The sequence below is a fragment of the Haliotis rubra genome, unplaced genomic scaffold, assembly GCF_003918875.1.
Source record: "Haliotis rubra isolate DU_JTF1 unplaced genomic scaffold, ASM391887v1 Scf48, whole genome shotgun sequence".
Lineage (NCBI taxonomy): Eukaryota > Metazoa > Mollusca > Gastropoda > Lepetellida > Haliotidae > Haliotis > Haliotis rubra.
In genome coordinates, this window is record NW_025767168.1 from 183,753 (window position 1) to 202,502 (window position 18,750).

General features: G+C 41.9%; 1 protein-coding gene across 1 annotated transcript; it reads left to right on the forward strand.

Annotated features, from left to right (window-relative positions):
- Nucleotides 1-14,361: 14,361 nt before the first annotated feature.
- On the forward strand, nucleotides 14,362-17,851 carry LOC124291051. Its single transcript, XM_046727948.1, has 4 exons — nucleotides 14,362-14,462; nucleotides 15,076-15,185; nucleotides 15,963-16,127; nucleotides 17,730-17,851. Exons 1-4 carry the CDS (start codon nucleotides 14,413-14,415, stop codon nucleotides 17,801-17,803), a joined length of 399 nt encoding a protein of 132 aa, XP_046583904.1. The 5' UTR covers nucleotides 14,362-14,412; the 3' UTR covers nucleotides 17,804-17,851.
- Nucleotides 17,852-18,750: the final 899 nt, after the last annotated feature.

Here is an 18,750-nt window from a genome sequence, read left to right on the forward strand (position 1 = left end):
TTCACCTGATGAAGGAGTAAGTATATACTCCGAAACGTTGTGTTCTTGATATCCATCAAACTTTCTTCCTTACATTTTCATATGTCACTGCATGTGAACTCAGCTTCAAGTCTTAGAATGCTTCAACAACGTGCGAAGCTCATTTCTGTGTTTAAGCATTGTGATTGTCCATAGAGCACAAGGGCCTGCTCTGTTACTAAACAATCGGATGTATCCCTTATGTTAATAGTCAGATATTAGATTTCCTGCTTAGTTCGGTTCGAAAATACAAATCCTAATGTGTAAATGTACATATATAAATATATATCTTCCCCATATACTAGAAATATTATATTTCTGTATACGGTACAGCTATGGCCCTGTTCTCCGTGTTGTAGATATTGGTGAATCTGTCAATTACTCGCCGAACACTTATAAAGTATTGACACCTGAAAGGTTACATTCCCTAATAGCTAGGGCTGTATATGAATACGGCTGTCATCTTGAGTGAGATGTCTTTATTCTTCGGTATGTGCACTGAGATAGAATCTCTGTTGTAATACGACTTTCGCTATTCACATAAACTATTAAGATATATATTTTCAGTCAAATGCATTTCTGTATACACGCTTCGCAATGGTTTGGTGAGTTTCGGGAATGAAATCTGACAGCAACAAGAAGTGAGGTGAGGTGAGGTGAGGTGAGGTGAGGTGAAATTGGGTTTAACGTCGTGCTTGAGAATATTTCGCTCATATGACGACGTGCATGCGTGTGTATGTGCGGCTGCTTGTACTAGCCCAGACTAAAGCTGGTTTATAGTGCTAGCCCACTGAGATACCATGCCGCAGTGAAGCATGAATACCCCACTCAGACACAGTATACTGACTCCGAGCCGACCAGTCCTTGTTGTACCCATAATGCCGAGCGCCAGGCAGAGACCAACAAGTTCCACATTTTAACGTCTTTTGGTATGACGCGGTCGGGGGATCGAACCCGCGACCTTCCGCTCTCCTGGCGGACGCTCTAACCACTACACCACGGAGGCGGTCTGCAACAAGAAGTTATTATGGTGTCTGAATGCTGAAATCTAAAAGATTGGTCGATGTAAGCATCAAGGCGGGATGAGTGATGAGTATTGTTGCAAATACAGCATGTATTGGGTGACTGTCTGAGACTAGACATCTCCTTCTAATGTTTACTATTTCTGTCTCATGTGAAAAAGGAGCATCGTTATGACCCGAGATAAGACCCACATCAATCTCTGAATTAAATTTATAACAAAAAGAAACAACTGATCGCTTGCGAAAGCCAATAAATGTATTACTTCAATATTTTAAAACCCCACAGGTTGTAACGACCTGACATCTCCCGTGAATAGACCGCCAATTGATTTCCCTTACGATTGATTGATAGAAGGGATGCACCAATCCAGGGTTCGGCTATTGAGGCCAAGAGTACGCCATTTTGCCCCGCATTCGTGGGACGGAAATAGTTACTGCACTTCCCGACTTTCCAATTATTTGATCAATACCAATAATCCTGGATACAGGAATAAAAATGTTCACAATAAAAAAGATTTATGGGATCTATAAAGACTACGGTCTTTGAAAAATAAATGCGAACGATTTATCAGACAAACGAATCTAGGTTTCATCTGTTTATAGCAGTCAGTAATGGATACAGAATAATTGGGTAGTACTGAGACCCGGCAAAGTGGACGCTAAAGGAATGAGAACAACTTTCTGAATGGTGGTTCGTGTCGCCAACAGGTTTGGCTGAACACCAGCGCGGACGGGTATACTTTGTGAAATGGCAGGTATTGGATCACGCAACAACACTACAACTAAACACTGAGGTGATAATGGTCTTTAATCATCCCCCGGAAACGTCAAATCTGTATCATACATTGAAATATCGATAGATATAATCGTTGAAAAAGTCCTTTGGTTGACATCAAGCTTTTGTCACACTTGTTGTTACACTTTTGTCACACTTTTTGTTACACTTGAATGTTTTGAACGACGAAATCAAGCACAGCAGAAAAAGGTTCTGGTTAATGAAGTCTGCCCCGCGTTCGGCTTCATGCAGCGATTTATACCTTGATCCGGGAGCGGCAGGGGATTGTGTGTTTCATTAAAGACATGAAACATTTAAACGTGTGGTTAACACCAACTATGCCTTCACAGCCAACATATTGTTGTGAGGACAGACTAAAAGCAATAATGATAGATCACACACACACACACACACACACGCACGCACACACGCACGCACGAACGCACACACATACACACACCAACACACACACGGCAACACTCACACCGACACTCATACACACTCACATCCACTGCATGTGCATCGCTTTATAAGTTCGCTGCCCCAAGCCCCATTTATGACAATGCTAATGTTTTATAAGTTACTACGAATCACGCAATACGTCAAATTCAACGCACCAAAGCCCATGTATATGGTAAGATTCATGGGAATATATGCATATAGTTTTTTGCACCCATACACACCAAGTCCCATTCATACCAACTGACACGCTTGGCCAGTCTCTGGTTCAGGTTGAACGTGAGTTGCAGGCAAAATACAGGATTACCTCGCTACCCTCTCATTACAGCCTGCATTCAACACGTACCCATGCAGAGACATACTCATCTTCAAAACAAACCTACACAGTGTTTACATTAGCAATGCAAGGAAGTTTAATGGAAGCCAGGGGTGTATTAATGCAATGGCAGAGCTATTGTTGTCTCAAAGCATGCAAAACAAAAATTGAAAATTTGAAATTTGATCATGCTTAGTAAATATATTCAGAATCTTACAACGGATTCTGATTTAAGCATAACTTTAATGATTACGGAAACAGTGCTTTTATATCATATCACATAAGAATATGTGTTCTCAACTCTCAAAGGTCCCTCCACTTTCAATTAATATGATGTTCAATATTATATTATTCCCAACGATGCTAGATCCAACTCACTCACAATACGGGACGGAGGTTGCTTACGAATAAACTCTTACCAAATTTGTTTGATAAAATAAACCTATGCCATGTTTGCCATATGCATGAAACCCACTGGACACTGGCGAGGGAGGCCACGAAATGACTTACAAGATAAGTAACTACAGGACACAACATATTATTATCGTCACTGTCGCACATGGCAGGTTATGTGTTTGCCTATATCGTATATGCACTTCATCGAGTAGCTATTAGTTCTCAATGTGTATTGCAAATAAATAAACAAACTGAAACCGGTGACGCCTACATCAAAATGCAATAAAACATAACTTACTTATACCGGCACTTGATGAATTTTGATGCTTAGCACATGCTTTAAAAGCACAAAAAGAGGAGCTCAGCAAACATTTTACAAAAGTGGAATCATTGCCTTATCTGTGCCCGGTGATAGTTGTGACTACTTGGAAACAGAGGATGAATGTCTTAGTTTGCCCATATTACAAGAAAGAAGAAATAGTTTCATACCTCGATACATTCATCAGTATCCATCAAGACAGAATCTAGCTGTCCCCAAAGGAATGTAAATGTGATAAGTTGTTTAGCTCATCATTTAAAAATTACCCGTTTCTCGGGAAGAAGAAATGTTTGAGTCTGTATTAAAGGCATTTATGTATATAATAGATATGTATTTTTGTATTACTTATTACGCCCACATACCACCATCGTATTCGTGGTATATATAATGAATATACTATAATTACTTATCACCACTTATATGAAATGAAGATTTTGTAATACCTAGGCTAAGTACGAAAAGGTTAGGGATAAAGTACGTGTTAAACTTCATAAAGATAAGAATATTTTGACTAATAAGCTCTCTCCCTCCCCTCTCTCTCTCTCTCTCTCTCTCTCTCTCTCTCTCTCTCTCTCTCTCCTTGCTTCTATCTCTCTTCACAATAATACAAAGTATTTTAAAATATCGTCAATATGATGTTGTATACAACAGCCGTTGAACAGTGTTGTGGTTTGTAGTATTGCCCTAGCTTGTAAACATAAATGAACATGCATACATTGTCAGTAAAGCATAACTAAGTACCTTTGTTTGATAATCTCCCCGTTGACCTCTGACGTCCCATTGCAATCCTCACCTCGTTGGCCCAGAGCAAGTGTATGTCAAGCCCCTCTCCAGCTACTGGAGCGTCGCCGTGTTAACCAGCGAGCTGTTCCAGACACAGAGCTCACACAATACGCTACACCACCTACCATATGTATACAGGCTTTACGTAGGATTACACACACTAGAGTTCGTATCTCACTATTGTAACAATTTAAACTGTTTATATAGGGGTCAACATGAGGCCATTTCTACGTTTATTGTTTCGTGGGGACAAAGGCATTGTTGAAATGTGGTAAAGTAGAGTTAGCGCTGACGGGGATATAAGGTTAGTTTTTTAACACGTACTTACTCTCAGAGTGTGCGGATTCATATTAATCCTGTCTGAATTTAGCGGAGCTTGATCTGATAAATACATACTGGTTGTCGGCCCTACAGGCTGGTCCATTCCACTAAAACAACATGTGAAATATATGCGATAAAACATTTCCATATTGAAGTGAAAGCTCTGATAAAAGCCCAGTCCATTGTATGATCCGACAGTTATCCTAAACATGAATTTTCGAATCACTATCAAATAATGATGATTCGAGATATTCTCGATAAGTTGAACGTACTCCCCACCCGTGGTACCGTTATAAACACACGCAAAGACAAGTCAACTGTCCACTTGAACAAACAAACATGGTGAAAGTCAAAATAGTGTATTGCACCAGACATCATTTTTGTCACTGTTTTTTCCCGTCAAATCAGGAATTTTTTTCCACTTGTGTACTATAAAATGTTTTGAATGTTTTACTCAGGCCTTGAATGTTATATTGGTCGAACCTAATAGTTTATTTAGTTAACATATTCATGCATGTGGTACACGAAACCAGCACCTTTACCCCCACCGCCACCCCCACCCCCCTGCCATCCTCACCCACCAACACCCCCTCACCCCCACCCCCTGCCATCCTCACCCACCAACACCCTAACCACCATCCCCAACCCCACCCCTGCCATCCTCACCCCCACCACCACCGCCACCCCCACCCCTGCCATCCTCACTTACCAACATCCTCACCCCTGCCACCCTCACCCACCAGCACACTCACCCCCACCGGCACCCCACCCCTGCCATCCTCACCCACCTGCCACCCTCCCCTCACCCCCACCGCCACCCCCCAACCCTGCCATCCTCACCCACCACCACCCTCACCCCCCCACCCTCACCGCCACCCCAGCCCTGCCATCCTCACCCACCACCACCCTCACCCCCCACCGCCACCCCACCCCCTCCACCCTCACCCCTGCCATCCTCACCCACCACCACCCTCACCCCCACCGCCACCCTCACCCCCTCCACCCTCACCCACCACCACCACCGCCACCCTCACCCCTCCACCCTCACCCCCACCCCTGCCATCCTCACCCACCACCACCCCTCACCCCCACCCCCCACCCTCACCCCACCCCCACCCTCACCCACCACCACCACCACCACCACCGCCACCCTCACCCCCCTCCACCCTCACCCCCACCGCCACCCCAACACCACCACCCCTCACCCCCACCGCCACCCCCACCAACACCACAAAACATGGAAATTAAGTGAACAAATGTTGTTCAACACAACAATGTTCCACCTATGTCAAGACGACCTGGGTCTAATCGACTCTGGAGCAGGTAAGCAGTGTCTGAAACATCATTAACGCTCCAAGACTGTCAGGGTATGGCAACACGCAATTCTGAGGTTTATCATCCGATTCCTGTATGCAGCAGTTCTTGCGACAATCGGGATGGACCACGTGTCAGCTGGTTGTACGATGAGGAAGTGTTTTACCAAATGTATTACAGGCTATCAAGCGTTAGTTAACATAATTTGCTCATTAATACATCAACAGAACAAATTCCTGTTCAGTAGAAAATACTCTACACGCCAGGTGCTCTTTGTATCTGAACCCGTGAAGATCCGGGTTAGAATTGGTCAAGCTTGTCGTAAGAGGCGACTAACGGGATCGGGTGTTCAGGCTCGCTGATTTGTTTGACACATGTCATCGTATCCCAAATGCGTACATCGATGATCATGTTGATCACTGGATTGTCTGGTCCAGACTCGATTATTTACAGACCACCGCCATATAGCTGGAATATTGGTGAGTGCGGCGTAAAACTAAACTCACTCACTCACTCAGTCTTTGTATCTCAGCAATTAGTGTCGATAGTTACACTATAGGCACTAGATTCATATACTAAGATTTGTCTAACTGCCTTGCAATATGCATTGTATGCTTTGTGTTACATGCCTACTGTATATCCATACCCGCAATGGGTCTCTCCGCCTCTGTATGACAGGTTAACATATCAGACAGACCAACGCGGACAAAATATGGATCTGAATAACGCTCATATTTCAAACGATGATACTCGGTTATGACTACAAACAGGCGCGGTCGATACAGCTCACGACTATCATTTACACCTCCATTGAATCTTTATGGTCTCCCTTGTACTTCATTACTATGTACGACTGATTTTATGACATGTTTACATCAATGATGAATTTACAAGTGTATGCAGACACCGTGGCTATGTATTTAGGCTTGTAGAGCGAATTGACACCTTGCGATCGGTTCATGAAAACACTGATTTCAGAAGCACCAAGCCTTACATCAGAAGCAATTTGACATCAATACTGACAGATATTCATATCATGGTATTATTTATAACGCAATGACCTTGCAGCGCGTTTTCATTCATAAGTCGGGCGGTGGGGTAGCCTAGTGGTTAAAGCTTTTCCTCATCACATCAAGGCCGAGCTCGAATCCCCGCACCGTTATAATGCGTGACGCCCATTCTGGTGTCCTTATTTGAATGTTGCTATATGTGGCGTAAAACTGTATTTACTCACCCAGTGATACATGTACCTCTGTAGAGACCATTAGCGAATGATGTCAGTAAACAGTATTGCAGTAATGTTATAGTGCGCCAACCTGATGTGGAACGACCTGTTAGTATGCCGGTAGTCTCTCGTACAGACCCTGAAGCAAATATATCCAAGAAAGCCCACACAAGTCTAGAAAATGTGGCAAGTCTAGATTTCCTCAGCTTGAAGAAGGTCTCAGGGCTCCTTTTCATTATATTTTATATTCTTTTACTATGAACTTTTTTCAGTAAAATATGTTCATTTCAGAGACTAGTTGTTATTCTAGTATGCAGGGTGAGACTTGCATCTCAGCAACATAATCTTCAGGAGGAAGCGACTTAACGGATCGGGTGGTATGGTTTGGCCACATGGCGACATAGGTTAAACCTTTGCTCATAGTATTAACCACTGCATTGTCTATTGAGGACTTTATAATGCACCAGTATATAATCATAGCCCACTGGTGTGGTTCTGACAAACTATGTCATGATAAGGAGGAATCTGTGATTAGTTTCAAAACTTGCCAATCAGTAACCACTTCATAGAAGTAATCTCTCTCTCTCTCTCTCTCTCTCTCTCTCTCTCTCACACACACACACACTCTCTCTCTCTCACACTCTCTCTCTCTCTCTCTGTATGCGTGTGTGTGTGTGTCTCGACAACTTCAGGGCAAAGTTTCAAGTATTGTGTAACATACTGTTTGTATACAGTTACCGGTATTTTGAATTTATGACATATTATGAGACAATAACTTGAATACTACACCACCAAGCATGACAAGATCAAATACAAAAAGTGTATATACTTGTATCAAAATAAAGTCATTATCATTCCAATGTGTGTTTAAGGATAGGTACCCTAATTCTTCCCTTACACAACCACACAGGCAAATAGCAACCGTTTGTGCAGCACCATTAACACGTAATATGCTAAACCTCAGTAACACTACTACATAACAAAACAACATGGATTGCTGCCTACTTACCACAGTGTAATTATCCTTTGGGGCTGGTAAGAGAAGTATATAGATACTTGATCGGTCTAACATTGTCCCGATTAGTTGACGTTCTGTTCAGCGACCCACACACCTCCCTCTTATACAGGGATTGATCGTAGAGATATGTCGCTAAACGGAGCCTAGGCTGGTATTGAATCAAGGCAGTCGATAGTATCGACAGTACCGTATTGTATACATAGTATAAGAGGAACGAGTGTTACATTTACCGGTAGCGTCGACATTCAGTGCTCTGAATGCATTAAGTTTGTGGTTCGTGAACTGCATGTTGAACATGAGTTGGAAAAGTATGCCTGTGTTACGACAACATGAGGAGTTCGGCGATTATTATTTGCATTGACAGGCTTTATTCGTTCCATAATGAAACTTACTTAAATAGTCCTAGCGGACGAGTAGTATGGACGATCCCGTTGCAGCTCTTTCCAGTGTCACTACGTGTGTTAACAGTTACGTAGTTAACTACTCTTGTCACTACGCGTGTTAACAGTTACGGAGTTATCTTCTCTTGTCACGAAGCGTGTTAATAGTTACGGAGGTATCTACTCTTGTCACTACGTGTGTTAACAGTTACGGAGTTATCTTCTCTTGTCACCACGTGTGTTAACAGTTACGGGGTTAACTACTCTTGTCACTACGTGTGTTAACAGTTACGGAGTTAACTACTCTTGTCACTACGTGTGTTAACAGTTACGGAGTTATCTACTCTTGTCACTACGTGTGTTAACAGTTACGGAGTTAACTACTCTTGTCACTACGCGTGTTAACAGTTACGGAGTTAACAGTTCTTGTGTGTTACTACGTTATCTTTGTCACTACAGTTACGGAGTTATCTACTCTTGTCACTACGTGTGTTAACAGTTACGGGGTTAACTACTCTTGTCACTACGTGTGTTAACAGTTACGGGGTTAACTACTCTTGTCACTACGTGTGTTAACAGTTACGGAGTTAACTACTCTTGTCACTACGTGTGTTAACAGTTACGGAGTTATCTACTCTTGTCACTACGTGTGTTAACAGTTACGGAGTTAACTACTCTTGTCACTACGTGTGTTAACAGTTACGGGGTTAACTACTCTTGTCACTACGTGTGTTAACAGTTACGGTTAACAGTTAACTACTCTTGTCACTACGTGTGTTAACAGTTACGGAGTTATCTACTTTGTCACTACGCGTGTTAACAGTTACGGAGTTATCTTCTCTTGTCACCACGTCTGTTAACAGTTACAGAGTTAACTACTCTTGTCACTACGCGTGTTAACAGTTACGGAGTTAACTACTCTTGTCGCTACGTGTGTTAACAGTTACGGAGTTAACTACTCTTGTCACTACGTGTGTTAACAGTTACGGAGTTATCTACTTTTGTCACTACGCGTGTTAACAGTTACGGAGTTATCTTCTCTTGTCACCACGTCTGTTAACAGTTACAGAGTTAACTACTCTTGTCACTACGCGTGTTAACAGTTACGGAGTTAACTACTCTTGTCGCCACGTGTGTTAACAGTTACGGAGGTATCTACTCTTGTCACTACGTGTGTTGACAGTTACGGAGGTATCTACTCTTGTCACAACGTGTGTTAACAGTTACGGAGTTAACTCGTCTTGTCGCCACGTGTGTTAACAGTTAAGGAGTTATCTGCTCTTGTCACTACGTGTGTTAACGGTTACGGAGTTATCTACTCTTGTCACTACGTGTGTTAACAGTTACGGAGTTATCTACTCTTGTCACTACGTGTGTTAACAGTTACGGGCTTAACTACTCTTGTCACTACGTGTGTTAACAGTTACGGAGTTATCTACTCTTGTCACTACGTGTGTTAACAGTTACGGAGTTATCTACTCTTGTCACTACGTGTGTTAACAGTTACGGAGTTAACTCGTCTTGTCGCCACGTGTGTTAACAGTTACGGAGTTATCTACTCTTGTCACTACGTGTGTTAACGGTTACGGAGTTATCTACTCTTGTCACTACGTGTGTTAACAGTTACGGAGTTGTCTGCTCTTGTCACTACGTGTGTTGACAGTTACGGAGTTAACTACTCTTGTCACTACGTGTATTGACAGTTACGGAGTTAACTACCTTGTCACTACGTGTGTTTACAGTTACGGAGTTATCTGCTCTTGTCACTACCACAGGCCCTCGTGTCCTTGCGAAGATTAACGATTAAAAGAATATTTTGGGGGGATGACCCCCGACTCGAAATGCTACACACTACAATACATTGTGACAAGGCCGGACACTTCGGTATACCCCCATCCGCTTGCTTTGCCGATCGATACGCTACCATCGCATGTAATCGATTAAAACTTAATGTAAACATAATCATGGATGATTGGTCTATCGAGCACAAATCAGGAAACCTACCAATTCTTTGTTGTCATTTCTGTAAGTCGATTGAAACCCGATTTTGACTCTTAACTAAACGATCATGACACAAATGGATGACGATATCTCCGCACAAAACGGGGGTGTGATCGAAGCAAGCCCTCTGATTGGTCAACGCTTGCAAATCTGCAATTCTTTATAAGTTCGCGGGACTATTTTCTTTCATCGACTGCTTAATGTAAGAATATTTTTCGAGCAATGGCTTCTCAAAAGAAAGCATCAGTTGTAAATGTCTCCTAAACAAGGATCACCCAACCACAGGGCTTGCTTTGACCACACCCCTGTTTTGTGCGGACACATAGTCATCCATTTGTGTCAAGATCGTTTAGTTGGTGGTCAAAATCGGGTTTCAATCGACTTGCAGAAATAACAATAAAGAATTGGTAGGTGTCATGAGTGGTGCTCGATAGGCAAATCATCCATGATTATGTCTATATTAGGTTTTAATCGATTGCATGCAAAGGTAGCGTAGCGATCAGCAAAGCAGGCGGGTAGGGTACACCGATGTGTCCCGCCTTGTCATAATGTATTGCACTGTGAAGCATTTCGAGTCGGGGGTCATCTGAAATGTTATATGTTTTTTTAACATCTTTAATCCTCGCAAAGACACAAGGGCCTGTGTTCACTACGTGTGTTAACAGTTACGGAGTTAACTACTCTTGTCACTACGTGTATCAACGCTTACGGAGTTATCTACTCTTGTCACTACGTGTGTTAACAGTTACGGAGTTAACTACTCTTGTCACTACGTGTGTTGACAGTTACGGGGTTATCTACTCTACCTCGGAAGTCCAACATTTGTCAGCATGAATGCCATAGGCAGGAGTCTTACACTAAACGTGTGTGAACATTCATGACCATTTCCTCAGTGGTTGTTGTATGAGACTTTACGGTTGTGTTTTATAGGCTGTGAAATACTTCAAAGCTCCCTACCACAGAACATGCGACATATAAAGGGGCCGTGCAGTACACAAGACAAACGTCGTGTGCGTGTTCGAAGGTCATTTGCACTCATAATCATGGCCTAACTTGCCCATACAAATGGACACCCAACAATAACCGAGGAATAACAACACAACGTCACATATTTCAAGAAAGCCGCCAGTATATGCCAAACGTAGCCAATAGTTAAAGTATGCATATTTTTACAACGCCCTACACATGAATCACAATGCTGGCCTACAATAATTACAGTTTATATGAAATGGTATTGCATGAACTATCCATGTGTGTGAAAAACGTTTATGACGTATGTGGATTTCTTCCATACTCACTCAATTCTTAATTGTGTACTCGAGCTTCTGAGACACTCTTTTCTCCTTCAGTGCTTTGAGTATAGGTGACAACAGGCATAGTGGAAGTATGGGTCTGGCATCAGCTCAACGAAAAATATTTTGGGGCATCTTTTGTGTGATATCTGGATAATGTTCAACGTCAGGGATTTTGTGAAACAGATCCGTTTGACGTTTGATTATTCACCAATTCAACCACTGCTACTGACCATGGCGTCCTAATAATGGCTACCGATTAGGTATAAATGAGGTAAAGGTATTATAGCTTTATCATTACTTTAAAGTGATATACTGTCTGTTGTAGGTTTATTGATTGTGAAAGAGTTAATCAATGGTTAATATTACTGTTGCTTGTGGACAATTACAACCCGTTTTTATGCTTACATAGTTATTGATCGGACATCAATTGTGAAGGAGTGTTGATTTATCCGCTATCGTATTACTGCTGAGAAGTTGATTTGTTAACGCAAACCGGGAAGCATGGCAATAGTACTACTGCTGGAGTCAGGAAACTAATACTTACATATTATTGCAAATGAGGTGAGGTGAGTTGAGGTGAAATTGGGTTTAACGTCGTACTAGAGATTATTTCGCTCATATGACGACGTGCATGCGTGTGTATGTGTATGTGCGGCTGCTTGTACTAGTCCAGACTGAAGCTGGTTTTATAGTGCTAGCCCACTGAGATACCATGCCGCAGTGAAGTTTCTTGTTCTGGCAGGACATTTTCACGTGTCTTTATCCAAACAAACATAAGTTAACCCAGACATCAGTACCCAACTTAATGGTGTCATGACTGTGGCAATGTTATTCCTTAAGTAACAATGTTGTAATACACTGTATATTTGGTGTGCTATATTTAGGCCAAGTTTTAGAAGGTGCTGCAACCCCATGGGCCTTTCCATTATATTCTGATCCAGTAAGTTGGAGAATTTCCTGGCATCTGTTTCGTAGGTATATAAGAGTAGCTAATTCTTGAATCGCATCTCATATTACAAGAGTGAATTTAATTTTATGCCGCTTTTGTGCAATATTCCCGCGATGTCGTGGCGGGGGACACCAACAATGGGCTCCACACATTGTGCACATGTGGGAAGTCGAATCCGGGTCTTTGGCGTGACGAGCGAACGTTTTAACCACTGGGTTACTTCAATATTACAACTAAAATTAAAAGAAGACCCCGGAGAGCGGAAGGTCGCGGGTTGAATCCCCGACCGCGACATACCAAAATACGTTAAAATATGGTACTTGTTGGTCCCTGCCTGGCGCTCGGCATTAATGGGTACAACAAGGACGGGTCGGCTCGGAGTCAGTATAATGTGTCTGAGTGGCATATTCATGCTTCACTGCGGCTTGGTATCTCAGTGGGCTAGCACTATAAAACCAGCTTTAGTCTGGGCTAGTACAAGCAGCCGCACATACACATACACACGCATGCACGTCGTCATATGAGCGCAATATTCTCTAGTACGACGTTAAACCCAATTTCACCTCACCTCACAAGAAGACCAGCAATTGTGTGGAGATTTTCTTAACCTGGATACTCAGCCTATTTTGGAAACTTGACCTTTGCTGCAATGGGGTGAATACTACCACCACTGTCTTTATTGCTCTAATATCTGCTTATATACTATACTGTCTTTGAATTTGTACTGCCACTGTAATACCTTTGTAGTGATTTATATTAAGCTGAAAGCATCGTTCATTTTAGAATAAATGGTTAGTTATATCATATTGCTCTGTTGTGTGTTGTTTTCACTCCGAGGACTTGTACAGACTGATTTCCGGTTGCTGAAATGTCAGCTTCACGTACTTCTTCATGTTATGGAATAAAGGAATACATGATTGTCAAATTTAATTCATTTTAGTGTAGACCTTTAAATAATAAATAAAACCAAAAAAAGTATGGTTTGTATTAAATTCAGTGCTTTTTTCTTACAATGTGCAATTGCCATCATAACATCAACATTGATTCCAATACATTCTGACGGGTTTTTTTATGAGTCAAAGGATCATACGGATCAGAAAAACTCATGTTCTTTCATCGTGGTCACCACGAGATTTTAAATGTACGTGTTGATGTACGTGTATCATTGCAAAGATACAGGGGGTGCTTAATTAAATTCTCTGTGTATAGTTATTCACCGGGGATGCATTTGATACGAGTATCGTGGTAGTGTTTTCATGTTTTAAGCCGAGTGATGTTTATATAACGTATGCATTATGGGAGAGAGGTTTCCAGTACTCCATATTTGGCGAGAATAAATACAATAAGCTGTATGCAGGATGTAAACAGTCTGATAATGTGTCATCGTTTACGACATCAGGGACCGTCGCTTATGCTGTCAACCACTAGTGTGGTCGAGACCCGATGAATTACAGACCCTCGTTACACAGCTGCAATAGTGTTGACTGCAGAGTGCACAAAACGTTCACTCCCCACCCATTCCTTATATACGTATACAGCTGTACTGCTATTTGTGTACATGAAATAATACACATTTGCTCAACTCAACCATGCAGTCATTGTTTATTCTCAACAAGAGAGATACATCAAAGGGCTTGTGTCATTTTTGTTACACATTTATAACCTATAAATTAGGATTACAATACAAGACAACGTAGTACAGAAATAGACCCGATCTTTATTACAGGTTTCCTTATCAGATAATTCCGGTCAAAAGCTTATCAATAAATATTTCACCTTGTTCTATGTAGGAGACACACGGTATACAAGGAAACTAACAGTATGTTGTGGAAGATAGTTTGTTTAGTTGTGCTTTTTGCTGTGTACACTTCGTAAGTACCACTTTAGTTTAACGTATGCTATATTTATCCAGCATTATGTCCATATGTGTGCTGTTCGTAAGAAGCACTATATGTACAGCTTTGGTAGCCTGTATGTACTCAGGCTACCATCTATAGCTTCATGTACGTGTTGTTCGTAAGAAGCACTATATGTACAGCTTTGGTAGCCTGTATGTACTCAGGCTACCATCTATAGCTTCATGTACGTGTTGTTCGTAAGAAGCACTATATGTACAGCTTTGGTAGCCTGTATGTACTCAGGCTACCATCTTTAGCTTCATGTACGTGTTGTTCGTTGGAAGTCAGAAGACTGACTGAGAATGGTTTTACTCCGCTTTTAGCAATATTCCAGCAACATCACGGCGGGGGACACCAGAAATGGGCTTCACACATTGTACCCATGTGGGGATTCGAACCCGGGTTTTTGGCGTGACGAGCCAACGCTTTAACCACTAGGCTACCCCACCGCCCCGGAAGTCAGAAGACGTTCTTATATTTCAATGGTCATGTGTACAATGTAGACTCCATTACGTATACGCACATTTGACTACTGTAATTTCCCAACTACTTGTCACCTTGTTTTATAATTCTCCACTCATTTCAGTCAGCTGGAAGAACCCCATGACGAACTGTTCCGCTTCTATGACAAAAACAATGACACCAGGCTCACCAACTCAGAATGTCGGAACTTCTGGCTGCATTTCGACGGCGATGGTCGGTGAACCGCTGCAAGAAACATTTCTTTTGATTTAAAATGTCAAATATTTGTGTCGCATTCCTAAGATATCATACAATCCCACAATCATGGCAATGCCACGTCTATATCAATACCCTTATAGAAATTATAGTCTCTATCGATTTAATGTTAAAAACGTGTGAGTGAGTGAGTGAGTGTGTTTTAACGCCGCTTTGAGAATGTTTTATCTATATCATGGTGTGTCAGTTAAAGATTAAAGTGATGAAGGTGTTGGAAGTTTGCCACTTTGGTGCCACATCATTAGGTTGGGTTGGGCTGGGTTGTTGTTTTACGCCGCACTCAGCAATATTCCAGCTATATGGCGGCGGTCTGTAAATAATCGAGTCTGGAACAGACAATCCAGTCATCAACAGCATGAGCATCGATCTGCGCAACTGGGATACGATGACATGTGTCAACACAGTCAACGAGCCTGACCATCCGATCCCGTTAGTCTCCTCTTACGACAAGCATGGGCTGCTGTAAACCAATTCTAACCCAGATTTTCACGAGTAAAACATCATTAAGATAAATAGATATCTCGTAAACCAAATGGTACTGTTTTAAGAACTCTGCCATCAATTTTGGCTGTTTCTTTTTGGTTTCAAGTGTATATAGAATACAATACGTATAGACAGGCACACACATTTTTCATAAGCACATATGGAAATATATGTCCAAATATGTGTTCGATAGTGGACATACATGTATGTATCTCGTGAATCGTAATGAGCTCATTATTTTCTTCAATTTAGGAGACCACGTGATCAGTAAACTTGAGTTCGAGTTAAAATGGACGTTCCTGAATTTGCGTTTTGCACACCAAACTCCCCTGTTCTTCCGCCACCTTGACAACAACGTCGACAGCCAGATTGACTCAAGCGAGCTCACCAGCTTCTGTAACTACTTCGACGACGACGGTAGGTCTGATTCTGCAATTTGTTCCATGAACATGAAATTCCTGTCTAACATAGTGTAAGTTTGCTGAAAGAAAGCACCATGAACATGGTGGGACCCTGCCCGGCATTTAGCATGGAAGGGATAGAAGGATTGGTTGGCTCGGAGTGTTGTAGCATGGTATCTCACGCACGCACCACGCCCACACGCACGCACGCACATGAGTGCGATTCGATGTCAAACCCCTTTCCTACCTCACCTCGACTAGACCACTAGAAATACAGACCGTGCTGGGTGTTTTAAATGTGTCTCTTAAAGGTTGTATAATTTAACACAGGAAAATGTGTTTCCCTTTTTCATGTATCGATCACTAAAAAAGAGAAATTTAAATTTCGTATATATTCTTCGTAACAGAATTCGGTAAGAATCTTTCTTCATATAACAAGAACAAAACGGCAACACCTCGGCCAAAGGATATGTCAATATTCATTGCGTTTGTGTGACGTATTCGATAAATTGTAATTGGTTGCTCGAAGACACTGATGTAGCGTGTGTTTAAGTATGAATGCAACCTGGCATGTAGATGAATATTTTCTGTTGACTACTTTGTAAACAGACAGCAAAATATGAAAATCCGCTCTTCCTCCTCAAACATAGTATCATTTATCATTTATTCTAACTGACCTGCAACACACTATGCTATAAACATGTTTGCATATTAATTCGTATAAAATCCCTGATGGCATTACTCCCAGGATAGTGCAGTAGCTTACGTCCGATACACAGTATTGCAACCTGGTCGTCAGCAAACCAGGCTTGACGTATGAGACGATCAAGGTGTCAGCTTGTCAGGCATGACGATTTGGTTGATCAGCGTGTCATGCTTGATGTAGCTAAGATCGATGGGGTCATTATGTCAGTTGACGTAGGATTGTCGTGTCCTTGCGATTATTTAGTCGACACCGAGGTCCATACACTTGCTGAGTGCGTGTCATGGTAAACAAAGAAACAATGTCAGTTACTGGATTTGTGTACGATTATTTGCGACACCGCCATACACTCGCGTTCGTCACCTTCATTTGGGTATTACATTGATTCAGATTGACGTTTGTCCTGAAATAGATAAATATAATAACTTTAACATATTAAATATAATAACATTAACGTATTAAGCCTTTTAACATCGCCTTAAGTACAGCATGGTTTGGATGCCTGAAAACAGTATAAGAATCTATACCGAAACGTCGCTATTGTGAATATAAAGAAGTTGGTCATCCATTTAGTTTTGTCATCTCTATACCACCAACTTCTAGAATGCCTCTCAAACAAATAGTTTTAATGAATCAGGTAGGGTTTAACGCCGCCTTTAACAGTGTTCTAGGTGTATCACCCACTACAAGCTCAACGTGAAAGCCAACCCCATAAGTGATACAGGTGACAGATTCAGTCTAACTACGGTCACAGGTATCTTGTGCGCATAACAGAAGCAGCTCTGTGTAGCCACGGACGTCCCCTAATACCTCATGCTATCTCCGGTACATGGTTTATAATAAACTCTAGGAAACATCGGTCTGTTAACGTATTATCGTATAACTACAAGAACTTATGCATTCTTCTTTTCACAGATGATGGCCATATCTCTAAGACAGAATTCGACATGAACTGGACGGGACTTTTCACCTTCCCATGTAGTCACTAACTGTCTTGCATATGATGTGTTCAAATATAACACCTGGCTCGTTGAGCATTTGTTGGTGATACATAGTTCTTTCCGTGCAGTGCCATGGACATTGGTGTCCCAGTCGTCCAATGACGTGTGAAGAGACGCATTCCTTAGATAACCAGGATCCGCTGATCTTGGGTTCCTACCTGGGCCTCTTTGCATGCTTCTTAATATGAAGATCCATCTTGAAAGCCTCTTTATTGCAATACCAGCCTTTACGTGGAGTGGCTGACTCACGCTTATAATGAATGACTACTTTTTCTCACAGTTTGGTTTTACGCCGCAAACAATATTTTAGCAACATCACGGCGGGGGGTACCAGAAATGGGCTTCACACAATGTACCCATGTGGGGATTCGAACCCGGGTCTTCGGCGTGACGAGCCAACGCTTTAACCACTAGGCTACCCCACCGCCCCGCTTATAATGAATAGCTACTTCATTCTCACAGCTTTTCAGCTTTGCATTGCATTACCGATCCTTTTTGTTCGATGTTTAAAAACAGTTCTGTTTAGACGTATTAAAAACCTGTTCATGACGGGTTACGACTATGGTGCCCTAAACCAATCAATGTGTTTTAACGAAGACTGACAATGGTCCAAGACTCGGTGCGAAATTCCGATATGGCCAAGACGGTTTTTCTTATGACTATTTCAAAATTGAATTTGACTCAATTTGTGAACGTAATACTGGTGTGAGTGATCTTAGGCGGTTGGAAACATGACGACAAATCCCTTTCCATATTCAGAAGTCTCATGGTATTGTACGATTCTAAACGTATCATCAGCATGTATTTATGAATTACAACCAGGTCTTCGGGAAACGTTGAGCCCTGACTGGATCCGATACACACAGAAACGCCATCTGCATTGATCAAAAGCCGACACGAAGCAAACCTTTATTTAAAAGACATAAGAATTTCGT

Bases quoted from the DNA above. Each gene is read 5' to 3' on its own strand.
- LOC124291051 (XM_046727948.1), top strand. From the start codon at position 14,413: ATGTTGTGGAAGATAGTTTGTTTAGTTGTGCTTTTTGCTGTGTACACT. The intron at 14,463-15,075 runs GTAAGTACCACT...CACTCATTTCAG, and splicing joins CTTTTTGCTGTGTACACTTC to TCAGCTGGAAGAACCCCATG. The intron at 15,186-15,962 runs GTCGGTGAACCG...TCTTCAATTTAG, and splicing joins GCTGCATTTCGACGGCGATG to GAGACCACGTGATCAGTAAA.